The sequence below is a fragment of the Oncorhynchus masou genome, chromosome 27 (assembly GCF_036934945.1).
Source record: "Oncorhynchus masou masou isolate Uvic2021 chromosome 27, UVic_Omas_1.1, whole genome shotgun sequence".
Classification (NCBI taxonomy): domain Eukaryota; kingdom Metazoa; phylum Chordata; class Actinopteri; order Salmoniformes; family Salmonidae; genus Oncorhynchus; species Oncorhynchus masou.
Window position 1 is genome coordinate 35,275,581 of NC_088238.1, and position 18,133 is coordinate 35,293,713.

The following is an 18,133-nucleotide window of genomic DNA, read 5'->3' on the forward strand; positions in this document are numbered from 1 at the left end:
CCTGTCTAAAGTTCTTACTCACATCGGCTGCGGAGAGCGTGATCACACAGTCTTCCAGTACAGCTGGTGCTCTCATGTATGTTTCAGCATTATTTGCCTCGAAGCGAGTGTTACGCACGCCTCTATGAAGAGGGAATGCAACACCCTGCTACAACTAAACTCTCCGTGAAGTGAAAGAGGTATGGACTGTAGGTGCAAGAAAGAATGACAACAGGCAGAATGTGGTACCGTTTACCAGGACTTTATTCCTTCACACGGTAATATGGGGAAAAGGGGCTGGATGGAACCAAAGCAAAGAAAGTAAATCTCAAAGCCCCCCCCTCTCCTATCTTACCTGTCTACCCACTACTTACCCAATTTATCACCACCTGGTGCCCTAACCAAAATACAAGGGTGTGGTCCGCCCAGGTCTTACCTAGAGTGCCTAGACAGGCCTCTTGCCTAAGCACTCCCTAGGTGCCTTCCCCTTCCCCCCTGGGAACAAATGAAACAGAATATTAAACAATTTCACAAACAAACTAAGAAACAAAGGACATCAAATAAGCTCTATCTGAGCAACAAACTCACAAAACATACCAACACTCAGCCCAGCAAAAGCTCTCTAATGACCTCCTAGCAAAATCTCTCTGGCAAAATCTCTCTGGCAAAATCTCTCTGGCAAAATCTCTCTGGCAAAATCTCTCTGGCAAAATCTCTCTGGCAAAATCTCTCTGGCAAAATCTCTCTGGCAAAATCTCTCTGGCAAAATCTCTCTGGCAAAATCTCTCTGGCAAAATCTCTCTGGCAAAATCTCTCTGGCAAAATCTCTGCAATGACCTCCCAGCAAATCTCTCCCTCCTGAACAGAACACTGGAATTTATATAGCTTCAGAATGAATGGGTAATTGGAGACAGCTGTGTCTTGACGAGGGGGCGGGGTCAGCTCTCCAATTAGCCATGGAGTCGACCAATCAGCTGCTTGAGGGATTTCAGGAAGCCATTTCCTGAAATACACACATGCAAATACACAAACTACAACACATAAACTGGGGAACGTAAACAGCGAGCATAGAAATAGTTTAGCTCGTCTGGTAGGCTCGTGTCACTGGGCAGCTCTTGGCTGTGCTTCGCTTTGTAGTCTGTAATGGTTTGCTGGTCCTGCCACATCCGACAAGCGTCAGAGCCGGTGTAGTACAACTCGATCTTAGTCCTGTATTGACACTTTGCCTATTTGATCGTTCGTCAGAGGGCATAGCAGGATTTCTTATAAGCTTCCGAGGTACAGTCCCGCTCCTTGAAAGCGGCAGCTCTAGCCTTTAGCTCAGTGCGGATGCTGCCTGTAATCCATGGTGTCTGGTTGGGGTATGTACGTACGGTCACTGTGGGGACGACGTCATTTTATTTATTTATTGATGAAGCCAATGACCGATGTGGTGTACTCAATGCCATTGGAGGAATCCTGGAACATATTCCAGTCTGTGCTAGCAAAACTCTCCTGTAGCTTAGCATCTGTTTCATCTGACCACTTTATTATTGATTTAGTCACTGGTGCTTCCTGCTTTAATTTTAGCTTGTAAGCAGGAATCAGGAGGATAGATTTATGGTCAGATTTGAAAAATGGAGGGCGAGGGAGAGCTTTGTATGCATCTCTGTATGTGGAGTATAGGTGGTCCAGAGATATTTTCCCTGTGGTTGCACGTTTAACATGTTGACAGAAATTAGGTAAAACTGATTTAAGTTTCCCTGCGTTAAAGTCCTTGGCTACTAGGAGCGCCGCCTCTAGGTGAGTGTTTTCTTGTTTGCTTATGGAGGAATACAGCTCATTCAATGCTGTCTTGGTGCCAGCATCTGACTGTGGTGGTATGTAAACAGCTACAAAGAATATAGATGAAAACTCTCTTGGTAAGTAATGTGGTCTGCAGCTTATCATGAGATACTCTACCTAAGGCAAGCAATGGCTTGAGACTTCCTTAGATATCTTGCACCAGCTGTTGTTTACAAAAATACATAGACCACCGCCCCTTGTCTTACCAGACGCCGCTGTTCTATCCTGCCGGTACATTGTGTAACCAGCCAGCTGTATGTTGATATTCTCGCAGCCATGACACTGTGAAGCATAAGATGTTACAGTTTTTAATGTCCCGTTGGTAGTGTAATCTTCCCAATAACTCGTCCATTTTATTGTCCAAAGATTGCATGTTTGCGAGCAGAATTGAAGGGAGTGGGGGTTTATTTGATCACCTCCTACTCCTCAGAAGGCAGCACGCCCTCCGGCCTCTCTTTCTCTGCCTCCTCTTCACGCAGATCACTGGGCCTGTTCACGAGGGAGCTGTATATCCTCTGCCTCGGGCTCGTCAGAGTCGTGAAAGAAGAAAAAGGATTCTGCTAGTCCATGGTCTGTAATCGCAGTCATGATGTCTAGAAGTTATTTTCGGTCATAAGAGACGACAGCAGCAACATTATGTACAAAAAATCGTTTAAAAAAAAAGTTACAAACAACACAGATAAATTAACAAAAAAACACAATTGGTTGGGTGCACAGTTGGAGTCACATAAAACGTCTCCCTTCTGCTCCGGCGCCACCTAGTATTCATTAATGTGATGTAATATGCAAATGCCTACAGCCTACCTGCTTGCTCTAATCCCTTGTAATTACAGTAAAATACTATAATAAATGTTTTCATACAGTTTAATAGTCACTTTTGCTGTATTGTATTTTGTTTCATTGCTCTGGCATCAATTTACCGTGAATATCTCAGTAATGTATTGGCACTATCCAGAGATAGTCAGAGATATAACATAAGATATCTTGTTGTAATTACAATTATTTTGAAGACCAATGTATCCTTAACTACAACGCCTGTGCCCGCTCGTGTTACAATTAAAACCAATATTTTTACTTGCAAATAACACTGTATAATATGTCACTATTCCAATAATATAATGTAAATTAAATTACAGTATCATTGTTGGTACCATTATATGGATTACCGTAAAATGGATTACAGTAGCTGTACTGTAAAATAAATTACAATAATTTACTGGATTATTGCAGAGGAAATGTTTTATACTGTATGTAATGTGCAATATCTATTTAGGCTGAATTAGGAATTTACATGGCCACATAATTGTTCTGATACACAGCGCATTTGGAAAGTATTCTGGCTCCTTGATTTATTCCACATTTTTTTAAGCTACAGCTTTATTCCAAAATGGATTAACTAGTTGTTTTTCCTCATCAAACTACACACAATTACCCCAAAATTACAACGCAAAAACAACGTTTTAGACACACAAAAAAAAAACATTTATATAAGTATTTAGAGCCTTTCCTCCTTACTTTGTTGAAGGACAACCATCTCTGAGCACTCCGCCAATCAGGCTTTTACCATTTTACCAGCCAGACTTTTACCAACCAGACAGATACCATTCCTCAGTAAAAGGAACATGACAGCCGGCTTGGAGTTAGCCAAAAGGCATCTAAAGGACTCTCAGACCATAAGAAACAAGATTCTTTTGTCTTAAAAAAAAGGCTCTTTGACCTGAATGCCAAAAGTCACGTCTGGAGGAAACCTGCCACCATCCCTACGGTGAAGCATGGTGGTGGCAGTATCATGCTGTTGTGTGGATGTTTTTCAGCAGCAGGAACTGGAATTCTAGTCAGGATTGAGGCAAAGAGAACGGAGCAATGTACTTGATGAAAACCTGCTCCAGAGTGCTCCGGTCTTCAGACTGGGGTGAAGGTTCACCTTCCAACAGGACAATGACCCTAAGCACACAGCCAAGACAACGCAGGATTGGCTTCGGGACAATAATCTGAATGTCCTTGAGTGGTCCAGCCAGAGCTCAGACTTGAACCCAATCGAACATCTCTGGAGAGACCTGAAAATAGCTCCCCTTCCAACCTGAGAGAGCTTGAGAGGATTTGCAGAGAAGAATTGGAGTAACTCCCCAAATACAGGTGTTCCAGGCTTGTAGCATCCTACCCAAGAAGACTCAAGGCTGTACTCGCTACCAAATGTGCTTCAACAAAGTACTGAGTAAAGGGTCTGAATACTTATATAAATGTAATATTTCAGTTTATTATATTTGATAAAATAGCAAACATTTCTAAAAATCAGGTTTTTACTTTGTCATTATGGGTTATTGTGTGTAGATTGATGAAGGGAAAAAATATTTGTTGTATTTTAGAATAAGGCTGTAACCTATCAAAATGTGGAAAAGTCAAGGTGTCTGAATACTTTCCAAATGCACTGTACCTTAGTGCCTTGTTGCATATATTATTGTGGAGTCACTACAATGTTGTTGATGCATCCTTAGTTCTCACCCATCACAGCCATTGAACACTGTAACTGCTCATGTTGTTGATGCATCCTTAGTTCTCACCCATCACAGCCATTGAACACTGTAACTGCTCACCAATGACCTCATGGTAACATCCCTGATCAGTTTCATTCCTGTCCTGCAGCTCAGTTCAGAAGGACGACTGTATCTTGTCTGGGTTGACTAGACCATGCTTAGAGATATTCAATGTCTGATTTGTTGTTGTTTACCCATCTACCAAATCACTGCGTTTTTTTTCTGAGGCTTTCGAAAAGCTCCCTGGTTTTTGTATTTGAATCTTGAAGTTCAATACTTGACTGAGGGACCTTACAGATGTTGAATGTATGGGGGATCGAGGAAGTGTTAGTTATTTAAAAATGATTCAATGTAAATTTAAAGATTATTCCATGTAAATTTAATGTGATTTGTTAAGACAAATTTTTGCTCATGAACTAATTTAGGCTTGCCTAAACAAAGGGGCTGAATACTTATGCAACAAATATATTTGAATTATTACATTTTTTATTCATCATTTTTTTAAATCACCTTTTTCTTCCACTTGACATTAGAGTATTTTGTTGACAGATTGTTGACAAAATGTTTTATTCATTTTAATAACACTTTGTAACAATAAAATATGAAGAAATCCAAGGGGTCTGAATAGTTTTGCAAGGCAAGATAGCTAATTAAAAGGTAAGCCGTGCCTTTTTCCTCTGCACATGCTGTAAATTAGTTCCTTAATCACTGTGTGGATCCTTGTGTATGTTTAAAGTGCTTTAGGAACCAGCTATCCAATGCGAAAACCCTTAAATATCCATATCCCTGCTGTCATATTGGAAATTAAAGTGTATGTGCATGCCTCTGATTTGATGTCTGATTTTTAGATAGGGAGAGCTATAAAAATGTACTTTACATATCATATTTAGGATACACTTTAACGGTTAACCATGGACACTTGACCTAGACACAGAACTAAGATCTGTTATATTTTTCACCTTGAACAGTTAAGGTTTGGCTTGAGGAAGGGTAGCACCTAGATCTGTGCCTATGGTCATTATCTATGCTGAGGTGCCATAACAGAGCATGTGCATGTCACCAGAGGGGGCAGCACCTCCCCACAACAACAACAACACTCGTCCCTCCATCCCCTATTATTGGATCCTGGGAAAAACTGACTTATAGATGATGATGACCATCATACCTCTTTTTCTCTTTCTTTCTTTCTCTCTCTCTCTCACTTACTCACAGCCCACTGCTCCGCCCCACCAATAATGGAGTGACTTATGGTATTGTTATTGTATGGCAGGCAGACAGGCAGATGAAGCAGGCAGCATATAATGGAAAAGCAATTAGCTTTAGCTAGGTTCAGGGATGTGTTGCGAGTGTGATGATGCATGTCTCTGACTCCTGCCTCATTCCTGCGTCACTTTCCTACCCAGTCCTCTGTGTACAGCTAATACAACCACGTCACATACACTTAGTATACAAAATATTTTACGAACACCTGCTCTTTCCATGACATATTTCCATGACTGACCAGGTGAATCCAGGTGAAAGCTATGATCCCTTATTGATGTCACTTATTAAATCCACTTCAATCAGTGTAGATGAAGGGGGGGGAGACAAGTTAAGGAAGGATTGTTAAGCCTTGAGACAATTGAGACATGGATTGTGTATGTGCGCCATTCAGAGAGTGAATGGACAAGACAAAAGATTTAAGTGCCTTCGAACGGGGTATAGTAGTAGGTGCTTTGTGTACTGGTTTGTGTCAAGAACTGCAACGCTGCTGGGTTTTTCACACTCAACTGTGTGTATCAAGAATGGCCACCACCCAAAGAACATCCAGCCACCTTTACACAACTGTGGGAAGCATTGCAGTCAGACTATTGGAGGTGCACAGTACTTCATAGAGCCATGGCTACATGGAACTCTATTCCACATCAGGTAACTGATGTAAGCAGTAGAATCGCATTTAAAAAACAGATAAAAATACACATTATGGAACAGCGGGGACTGAGAAAAGACACACACAGGCACACACTATGGTTTCAGCACAGTCATTATATTAATTGATTCTGTCATGTCTAAGTGAAGCGGTCAGATTTATGAACAATACTTTAACTCTTAGTGTGTAATGAATTCCGTCTACCTGTAGTGTGTGTGGGAATGCTTACTCAATGTGTAAATTGAGACATCTTTAGAGGAGCTGTAATAACTATTTTGATCACTCTAGTATTACTACTGTATATATGCAAACTCCCTTACCCATTTGGTTTATAGGGTTTCATCAATGACTGAGGAAGTTTTACCAGTAGGTCAAGATGACAACACAAGTATGATTTATGTACAAAAAGAGATTTAATTGAAAAGTTTGTATAAAAAAATAAATATCTCCAGATCTCTATCATTCATGTCATACAGTTAAACTGAAAGAGAATATCTAACACTAGGCAAGCCACAGATTCATAGTCACTAACTAGAATAGCCCTATCCAATCCAATAGCCATACGTGTACCATGGAGTTCAATGCATGTAGACAGCACACGTGTAATGTACCCCAAAAAAGATGTACTTTTAGATTAATTATTCCAACATTAACACAGAAAGGACTATATAAATATATTTTTTAAGTTAAATAACATTCATAGCTCTTCCAAATGTAAGTAAACCTTGTTTTATTCCCTTCAGACAACTTCAGTGCATCCATCCACAATCGAAACAAATTGTGTGAAAGAAAATTATTACAGGAATGCAAAACAAAAGGCCATGTAAAGATACAAACTCTGGGATTTCTCACTCTTAAACATCGACAATAAATAAATAAGCTACAAGAGTGTGGAATGTCTACATGTTCTGAAGAAATGAAAAGCATAGGAAGAAAAAAAACCTGCACAATATTTGTATTGAAAAATAGCCCATGAATATTGCATTGATTGTGCATTTCACACTTAAGCCATGGATACACCAGTTCAGGGCAGGAGATATTGTGCCAGCTACGAGATGGGGGAAAGGCAATACATTTAAATAAAATACATTTCCAAGGGGCTAAACACACAGATAATGTAGTTTTAATACACATTCAGAAATGAAAGGATTCAATTTTGAGAAATACAAATGACTGAGGATATAGTACAAGTGAGCAGCTTAGTAAGGGGGTGCAGTGTGAGTGAGTTGTGTTTCAAGCATTCCATGGTCAACACATCCCCCCCCCCCTTCTATGATCCCTAAGCATGCTGGGTGGTGTAGTTTACCACACTGTTATGGAAGAAGACAACTCATCTCCATCATGACAGGGTGGGATACGTACAAACAAACCAGCCGGAAAGGGCTATAACAAAACAAATATTTGGACAAAAGCCCCGAGAAGCAGCTTTCAAAAAGGCACTACAAATCAAAATGTTTAAAAATAAAAGTATTCTCCTAGCTCTATGAGAGCAGCCATGTCAGTCTGAATAGGGGGCTTTAAACCAGATGCATAAACCCACCGTTATAACAAATTAGAAAATAATAAAGTACAAAATAAATAGTCACTGGTAAAGACCGCCCCAAACAGCAAATGTACCACATTAGGAAACAATTAATGAGGTATAAAAATAAAAGATCAAAAGGAAGAACAAAATGTAATAAATTATAATAATTCCATACAAAAAAAAATGTTTTCTGCCTGCCCAAGCCATGGTGGGGCATAAGGACCAGAGCCCTTTAAGTCCAGTTAACAACACCCCCCCCCCCCCCTCATGTCCATTCTTTCCTCTCATCCCCTCTTTCATAGGCTCTCCTTGCTGGAGCTTGTGCTAGATATGTCCGTGTTGATGGTCCTCAGCCGGATGTCCCCATCCTCCGTCTTGGAGGATATCGACACTTCCCCAGCCAAGCGCATCCAAGGGTGGTCCAGGATCTGTTCCAGAGTAGGCCTATCTGAGGGCCGTAACGACAGGCACCACTTGATCAGCTGCTGGCACTCTGGAAGGAGGGAGAGGAAAGGGGAAAACATGAATGAGTATTTTATTTTGTGGGAGAATCTCAAGAGGGAGATAGAGGTGTATAGGAACACACAAGAAAATAAAAAAAGGTATATAGAAACACACAAGAAAATGAAAAAGAAATGAGTGTTTAGAAATATGTTTTAAGATTAGAAATGAGTGAATTATTGTAGATTGTATATTGGAGGTAGTAAACACCATTAGACACTCTTCTCCTGAAGTACAGTCTCCCCTGGAGGATTTCCTCGTCTTGCTCAAAGGGGATGTCTCCACAGACCATGTCATACAGAAGCACCCCTAGCGACCACACTGTAGCCGAGCGCCCGTGGTATCTATGGAAGCGAATCCACTCTGGTGGGCTATATACTCTTGTACCTGGAGGAGAAAAAAAGGGGGAAAGGCTCATTAGTGATGTTTTACTTTATAATAAACATCAAACAGTTTATTTGGGGCATTTCATGTGACAGTAACAGGACTACATTGCAATACTGTAGGATTTTCTAAGATCTTATAAATTGATATTTAAAAAAAAATGTCTGATAATAAAGGCTGAACAAGGCAAGTGTAATTCCATGCAAACAAGGACTTATACTGGCATTATGATGCCCTTTTCTTTTCCACAACTCGGGCATGAGTAACTTGGATACGCCAAAAAAAAACTTGAGTGCAATGCGAGCTATCACGTGACATGAATCAGCCCAAGCTCAGGTTCCACAACAAACAGATGTTACGTGGCAGCTGACCCAATAGTCATTACCTAGTCTTTGAAATGTGAGTTTCTTGTAACATAACAGGCAATGATCAACATATAACAATAACCTATTTTACTACACTAGTGTGTTATATTATTGACTAATATGAGATATTTATAAAGGTGCTTTACATTAACTACATAAGGACAACTAAATGAACATGGCTGACGTTACCACCTGAGGAAAACACTTCATGAGGTACCAAAAACAAACCACTGCGTCACAGCATTGTGTGGACACACCCGCCAATACCCAATACAGGGGGGGGATTACCAGCTGATGATCTAATAATAGTAGCTATCTATACTAAAGCCAAAAAGACTCCATATCTAATAAGTGTAAACCTAAAAGTCAAAAATAGCTGGAGGCAAACAAATATAGCTGAAAGCAAGTCAAGGGTCAGTGCAGACTATCATGCACCTTCAAAAACAAAACCAGAAAATACAAATGGAGCCACTGATGGCCAAAGCACTGGGGAAGGGTAGGGTGCGTACCGTCAAAGTCAGTGTAGACTGTGTCCTTGAGAATCGCCCCTGAACCAAAGTCAATAAGCGTGAGGTCCCCAGTGCGTAGGTCTACAAGCAGATTTTCATCTTTGATATCTCTGTGAACTACTCCGCTGCTGTAGCAGTGGCGGACAGACTCCAAAACCTGATGGAAAAATCCCTTCGCAGTCTCCTCGTCCAAAGCGCCCTTCTCAGTTATGAAATCGAAAAGATCCTTAACCAGCTCCGGTCGTTCCATGACAATCAACCAGCCGTCTGGTCGCTCATACCAATCCAGGAGTTGTATAACCCCTCGAAACGACGAACTGACTTTCTTCAATAAAATAATCTCCAAAGGCACGATCACACCATTCTGTAAGAAAATATTAATCACAAATGAGTTGAGTGACCTAGAATCGATTCAAATATCAAACAACGACAACTAGCATGGGTGAAAAACAAAAACAAACCGGAGTGGTGATACTTACAATAGTACCCCATTCGGTCACCCGCTCCTTCTGCACGTGTTTAACTGCGACCTAATTTCGGGGTTAAAAACACATATTAGATACATTGTAGCCAGACGTGAAGACATACATTGTAGCAACAACTAAATTAGCCAATAACCATGAGATAGATGCCTTGATGGCGCCATGTGCCGAGATCAAAGCATTCCTATTCTTACCGGTGCGTCATCGGAGAACCGACTACCGGCATAGACTGTGCCGAATCCACCGCTGCCGAGCACCGATCCCACCTTGTAAACCTTTTCGAACGGCTCCTTTTCCACTTTAACTGAAGAAACGTCAAATTGAGATCAGATAAGAATAAACGATAGCCACTCAAGTCGCAGCCGTTGACTAGACTTTCCAGACAAGTTACTAACTAATATTAGCTATCTTTGTTAATAAATCACCGTTGGCGTGCATATCCACCGCACGAAGCCATTTAAATAATTCAACGCACAGGATTTTAGAGTTAATTAAATAATTGTATTTTACTAACTATTGGACGCATTAATGATTGCAATATAAAGCTACTTCACTAAACAGTGCAACAGTATTTCTGGCAATGTACGAAGAATGACAGCGGGTTCGAATCATACCTGGCTGGAGCTGTATTTTCACCGGGTCCATGCTCGAAGGGTTGCAAATGTGTGAGAATGAGCCGAACTTTGACAGCAACATATTCGAACGGAAGACAGACGAAATCCTTGTTTATCTGAAAAGGTAGATCCCGATCCAATCCTATGGAAATATGATTGAAAAGGCTAACGCTAGCTAATAAATCCAGTGTGCCAACTCCACCCGCCCGTCGCCGTGACTCAAATACAATGCCGCCTCTATCTTTTCCAGATTAGAAACGCCGCGTACAAAGAGAATCCTGTATCTTGATTTCTGCACTTGGAAGATTACAGTTTTCTTGAAGTACTGAAGAAAGGACACTTGCAGAGCTTGTTTAACTGCAATCGAAGTAGTTTGTAAGATATCCAAGGGACTGTGATATCACGGAACGGATTTGAGCTCTGGCACAGTCTTTCACTACCTTTTCTATAACGCCAATATTTTTGGACGAGTGGAGGATGGTCATATCCCTCCGCCCCGAAAGACTACTCGGTATTTTACTGGAATTTGTTTTAATATCCGGTAATAATCATTTGAAATGTAGAGATTTAATATGATGATTCATACAATATTTAAAAAAAACAACAACCATTGTGTAATTTATCTGATATAAGGATATGTATACACGAACTACTTTCTCATAGTACGAGACGCCCAAGGATCTCTTGTCTGGAGGTTTTGCGCTATGTTGACAAGCGACCTGGAGAACTCAACCAATAAGATGGTATATATATTTACCATGTTTTCGATTTGGACCAATCAAATGCTCATTATCATAAAGAGGTGATTTGCGCGCACGTGGCGGGAATTCCGAGACGCCACGTCCTCTGGGAAACACTGAGCGTTCGAGTGGATCGCCGCCTTTCAAAGTGTTTCACAATGGGGATAAAAATTGTCCAACATGCGACTACATGGACTTTACAACAACCATGTGCATGTGATCAAAAGTCACGCAGTTTTTCCCAGGCGAATGGGACCAAATACGTGACTGAAACGGGATGCACATTTTCGCGATTCATGTGGACCAGCTGTTAATTATTCGTAATTAACCTGGCTGTAAACTGCCAAAAAGAATGCACTGTTTAGCGAGATAGCTTTATGTTACAATCATTTGAGTCTCTCTCGCCCAAATTGATAGTACAATGTACATACATATATTTACCGTTTGGGAGTGTGTGATATGGGTGTTATAGACATGTCTATTTTGATGATTTTTTTTACTTAACAAATAAAACTCTTCGTAAACTGAGCCTTGCTGTTGGAAAACCACATCGGTGTCTGACCTTTGGCTGTAGTAGATGCACCTCCCCCGACTTCACTCAACTTTCTTCTGCAGTGGGTTGCTTCAGGTTTACCACTCAAATAAGCCCACTCTTTTCACAGCATTTCACCAGGGAGGTGGGTTTTAAAGTCTAGGTACCAGTTAGCGTCGTCCTGCAAATAGCTATTGGTCGTGTTCGAGAGCATCAAAACAACTGCAGGCCGACTGACTATCGACAAATCACCTTGCATCATAAATAACGACTCATTATTATTTGTGATTGTCAGTCAATCACACTTTACCCTTGATAGATTGCGCTTTTGATCCTCTCGAACACGGCCGTTGTTTTGACAGCTGGCTCATTGCTGGAGCTTTCATAGCCTGGCATCTTTGATCAGCCAAATCTAAAATATTCGGTTTCACCAAAATACTGTTTTAACCTTACAAGGGTATATCCAGTATCTCTAGGAACAATACTTAAGATTCATTGGATTTAATGTGTCCTTCACTATCAATTAAGCTTCTAAAACTTGCTTTTATTCAGGGTTTCCCATTTTCCGCATTTGGGCTGCCATTGTAGTCCTTTCTAGACGACACAGTCATATAAGAGTATAGGCTATAAAGTAATCTCCCACTTCTACAGGCATACATCCTCAGACCCAGGATAAAAATGTGCTTCAACGCTTATTTGATAGCGAAGGACACAATTGGCCCAACGAATCTTAAATATTGTTCCTAGAGATAGTGGATATGCCTCTGTAACATTAAAACATAATTTTGGTGAAACCCAATAGTCAGTGGTGGAAAAAGTACCCAATTGTCATACTTGTGTAAAAGTAAAGATACCTCTTAAAACCTCTTAAGGATTAGCCCCTTTTTTTCAATTTTTGCCTAAAATGACATACCCAAATCTAACTGCCTGTATGCATGTTCTTGGTACCATTTGATAGGAAACACTTTGAAGTTTATGGAAATCTGAAAGGAATATAGTAGATAGTAGATCACAATACACAATAGATCTGGTAAAATATATGTTATTTATTTTTGTTGCATCATCTGTGACATGAAAAAGAAAACCCACACATTCAGCTAGGAAGCTGGAGGTGATTTAGATGGTGTCCACAAGACTGATAACTTCAAGAATGAGCAAGCTACATGACATTTAGTTTGAAGTCACCCAGGTGTCCCTCATAATTTGCCCAAATGTACCTAAGCGGCCGAATTGGTAAATTTATACATTTTCAAGAACATAAGAAAACATACAAAAATGCTATGCTAATAAAAATACAAGTTTACACACTCCCAGGAATGTCATACATGATGAAACATTAGCTTCCCTACATAAAATGTACATACAGGAGAGGCAACAAGAATGCTGATCCAATGGCTCCAAACACAGAAGTGAAATATTTAAGATAAGGGGCAAGTTTGCAGCCAAAGCTGATCTAATGTTGTAAGTGAACACACCACAAACCACACACAAAGTAAAAAAAAAAATAAAAATCTACACACTATTTACAATTAAAGTATTTAGAACATCCTCCACCCAAGATTGTGCTGCTGGTCCCAAATCCCAAGTCTCTTTCTGCTGTACCATCCTCTACTTGTAGGCTGGCTGGGTATTCACACCTCTAGATGGCTGGGCGGGGGATTGTTGTGGAGCCAGAGAGATCACCCGTCATACTAAGTGGGGGATGGAGGACTTGAATGTGGTGTCTTTGAAGTCAGTCTTTACCGCTATTGAAGATTTAAAACAAATCTGTAAGTGTAATGTTTATTGCTTGTTTGGGCCAAGCCCTTATGGGACTCCCAAATCACGGCCGAATGTGATGCAGCCTGGATTCGAACCAGGTGTTAGATCACTGCGCCAGTACAATGTGTATTTTATGTTGACTTTGACATGTTGTGGCTTTCAAGTACCTTCTTTGCTATTCATACAAATATTTAATTAGGGATTATATATAGCAATCAAAGAAAATATTTCAAAAATCTCGCAAATTAATACTATGCAACCATTCAAACTGCATTAGCTTGGATTTACAATATAAAATAACATAAATATAAAGACTGGTATTTCATTTACAAGTCTAAGATAGCGTCCTCTCCTTTAGCTGTTGTCTAAACTATATTCACTGAGTCAGTGACACTTTTCCTGTAGATTTCTGCTAGAATATCATCCAAAATCTGTATACCTGTCACGCGGGACTAGGTGTGTGTGCAGGAATCAGACGTAGAGAGAGAATAACGGAGTAAAGTGCTTTACTATTGCACACCAAAGTCCAATACACTATACCAGACAACGCAGGACACTATACCAGACAACCCAAAACCACAGGGTGTCCAGTATAGAAAATAAAATACACCACGACCTAATATGTACACACGTAACAAAAGACAATCACGCACAAAACAAGGGCGGGTCAAACTACTACATATAGGGAAGCTAATTAAACAAAAATACACACAGGTGAAACTAATAAGACAAAACCAACAGACAAACAAAAAAGGGATCGGTAGCGGCTAGTAGGACGTTGACGACGACCGCCGAGCACCGCCTGAACAGGCAGGGGAGCCAACTTCGGCGGAAGTCGTGACAGTACCCCCCCGCCCCCTGATGCGCGGCTCCCGCAGGAGAGAGGTGTCCCCCACCGGAACCCAGCATCTCTCCTCCGGACCGTACCCCTTCCAGTCCACGAGGTACTGTAGGCCCCTCACCCGGCGTCTCGAGTCCAAAATGCCACAGACTATGTACTCCGGGGACTCCTCAATGTCCAGAGGGGGCGGAGGGACCTCAGGCACCTCACCGTCTTGCAGGGGACCAGCCACCACCGGCCTGAGGAGAGACACATGAAACGAGGGGTTAATACGATAATATCTAGGAAGGTGTAACCTGTAACACACCTCGTTTATTCTCCTCAGGACTTTGAACGGCCCCACACACTGCGGCCCCAGCTTCCGACAGGGCAGGCGGAGGGGCAGGTTTCGGGTCGAGAGCCAGACCCCGTCCCCGGGGGCCTCACTGTGGTGCTGTTCAGCCCTCCTCTTCTGCCGTTCTCCCGCTAAGATTAGCGATTCCTGGACGGCTTTCCAGGTGTCCTTGGAGCGCTGTACCCATTCCTCAACCACAGGAGCTTCGGTCTGGCTCTGATGCCATGGGGCCAGGACCGGCTGGTAACCTAACACACACTCAAAAAGGGGACAAGTTATTTGAGGAGTGGCGTAGGGAGTTCTGAGCGAGCTCAGCCCAAGGAACATACCTTGCCCACTCACCAGGCCGGACCCGGCAATATGACCGCAGAAACCTGCCCACATCCTGGTTTACACGCTCCACCTGCCCATTACTCTCGGGGTGAAAATCTGAGGTGAAGCTGACCGAGACCCCCAGTCTCTCCATAAACGCCCTCCATACTCTGGACATGAATTGGGGACCCCGATCAGAAACGATGTCCTCAGGAACCCCATAGTGCCGGAAGACATGGGTAAACAAGGCCTCCGCAGTCTGCAGGGCCGTAGGGAGACTGGGCAACGGGATGAGACGACAGGACTTAGAAAACCGATCCACAAAGTCTAGGGGTGTTATAACTTCCCTCTAGGCAAGTGCCGAGGAGCCTTGCTCTGAGCGCACACTGAGCAGGAGAAGACATAAAATCTCACGTCCTTAGCCAGCGTGGGCCACCAGTATCTCCCTCTAAGACTCCGCACTGTCCTGTCGATGCCAGGATGAACCGAGGAGGGGAGAGTATGAGCCCAACGGATCAGCATATCCCGGACCCCCTCGGCACGTACTGAGCCCCCGCTGGACAGTTAGGGGGCCAGCTCTAACCGTGAGGCCCTCTCTATCTCCGCGTCCACCTCCCATACTACCGGTGCCACGAGACATGAAGGTGGAATGATGGGAGTTGGCTCAACGGGCCGCTCCTCGGTATCATAGAGGCGGGACAGCGCATCGGCTTTGGTGTTTTGGGAGCCTGGCCGGTATGAGATGGTAAACCGAAACCTGGTGAAAAACATGGCCCATCTAGCTTGACGTGGATTTAGTCTCCTCGCTGCCCGGATATACTCGAGATTACGATGGTCAGTCCAGATAAGAAAAGGGTGTTTCGCCCCTCAGGCCAATGTCTCCACACCTTCAGAGCCTTGACTACAGCTAACAACTCCCGGTCCCCCACGTCATAGTTTCGCTCCGCCGGACTGAGCTTCCTCGATAGAAGGCACAAGGGCGGAGCTTGGGTGGCACGCCCGAGCGCTGAGACAGCACGGCCCCGACCCCAGCCTCGGACGCATCCACCTCCACTATGAACGCTAAAGAGGGGTCCGGATGTGCCATCATGGGCGCATTGGTGAACAGCTCCTTCAAACGACTGAAAGCTCTGCCCACCTCTGCTGACCAACGCAAGCGCACCAGTCCTCCCTTCAGCAGTGAGGTGATGGGAGCAGCCACCTGACCAAAACCCCGGATAAACCTCCGGTAGTAATTGGCAAACCCTAAAAAACGCTGCACTTCTTTCACCGTGGCCGGAGTCGGCCAATTATGCACGGCTGTAACGCGGTCATCCTCCATCACCACCCCGGATGTGGAAATACGATAACCCAGGAAGAAAATGGCCTGTTTGAAAAACTCACATTTCTCCGCCTTGCAATATAGGTCATGCTCCAGCAGTCGCCCAAGTACCATACGCACCAGAGACACATGCGCCGCGCGTGTGGCAGAATAGATTAAGATGTCATCGATGTATACTACCACTCCCTGCCCGAGCAGGTCTCGGAGAATCTCATCTACGAAGGATTGGAAGACGGCTGGCGCATTCTTCAACCCATATGGCATGACGCGGTACTCATAATGACCAGATGTAGTACTAAATGCGGTTTTCCACTCATCTCCTCCCAGGATACGTACCAGATTATACGCACTCCTCAGGTCCAGTTTTGTGAAGATGCGCGCCCCGTGAAATGACTCCACCGCCGTAGCGATGAGAGGTAGAGGGTAACTAAACCCCATGTGATGTAATTTAGACCTCTATAATCAATGCATTGACGCAGACCTAATCCTTCTTCTTCACAAAAAGAAGCTCGAGGAGACGGGTGATGCGGAGGGCCGAATGTACCCCTGCCCCAGCAATTCAAACATATGTTTCCATCGCTACTGTCTCCTCCTGGGACGATGGATACACGTGACTCCTAGAAAGTGCAGCGTTCTCCAGAAGGTTTATCGCGCAGTCCCCTCGACGATGGGGTGGTAATTGGGTCGCCCTCCTTTTACTGAAGGCAATAGCCAAATCGGCATATTCAGAGGGAATGCGCACGGTGGAAACCTGGTCTGGACTCTCCACCGTAGTCCCACCAACGGCAACTCCTATACACCTGCCTGAACACTCCTCTGACCACCCCTTAAGAGCCCCCTGTCGCCAGGAAATCACCGGGTTTTGCTGAGCTAGCCAGGGAATGCCCAACACCACTGGAAACGCAGGTGAATCTATAAGGAACAGACTAATCTGCTCCTTATGACCCCCCCCTGCGTTACCATGTCCAGTGGCACCGTAGCCTCCCTAACTACTCCTGACCCTAATGGTAGGCTATCTAAGGAGTGCACGGGGAAAGGTAGGTCTAACGACACCAGGGGAATTCCTAGCCTTAACCCAGGGAAATAAGTTAACACATACATATGACCGACAGGAAGCTCTGGGTGAGTCTGGTGCTTCCTGACCTGGGGCAATTGAGTAGTGCTCCGCCTGCCCTCCCGACTCCCAGACGAGTTCCTCCAGCACCGGTCGGCCGTGTGCCCTCGCCGACCACAACTGGTGCAGGAGTACACTCCTCCTCCGGTCCCCTCGAAGCCACCCCTCCTAACTCGATTAGGGATAGGGGCAGGAGGGCTGGGAAGTGGAAACGACAGGACCTGAGCCGAACGCCCGTGGGCAGCCAGCAGGTTGTCGAGACGGATAGCCATGTCAATGAGTTCATCCAGTGTGAGGGTGGTGTCCCGACATGCTAGCTCCCTGCGGACGTCCTCCCTGAGACTGCATCGGAAGTGATCTATCAGGGCCCTGTCGTTCCACCCTGCTCCTGCGGCCAAGGTCCTGAACTCCAGGGCAAAGTCTTGCGCGCTCCTCGTCTCCTGACGCAGGTGGAACAGCCGTTCTCCCGCCGTATGACCCTCTGGTGGATGGTCAAACACAGCTCGGAATCGGCGGGTGAACTCCACACTGCGTTGGCCCACTCGAGAGCTC

General features: G+C 43.7%; 1 protein-coding gene across 1 annotated transcript; it reads right to left on the bottom strand.

Annotated features, from left to right (window-relative positions):
- Positions 1–6,961: 6,961 nt before the first annotated feature.
- LOC135516066 (serine/threonine-protein kinase pim-3-like) lies at positions 6,962–11,092 on the bottom strand. The gene is made up of 6 exons (XM_064940067.1): positions 10,627–11,092; positions 10,207–10,316; positions 10,010–10,060; positions 9,531–9,894; positions 8,483–8,659; positions 6,962–8,264 (listed from the first exon to the last, which is right to left on the bottom strand). The coding sequence occupies exons 1-6, from the start codon at positions 10,706–10,708 to the stop codon at positions 8,068–8,070; spliced, it is 981 nt and encodes a 326-aa protein (XP_064796139.1). The 5' UTR covers positions 10,709–11,092; the 3' UTR covers positions 6,962–8,067.
- Between the last annotated feature and the right edge of the window lie 7,041 nt (positions 11,093–18,133).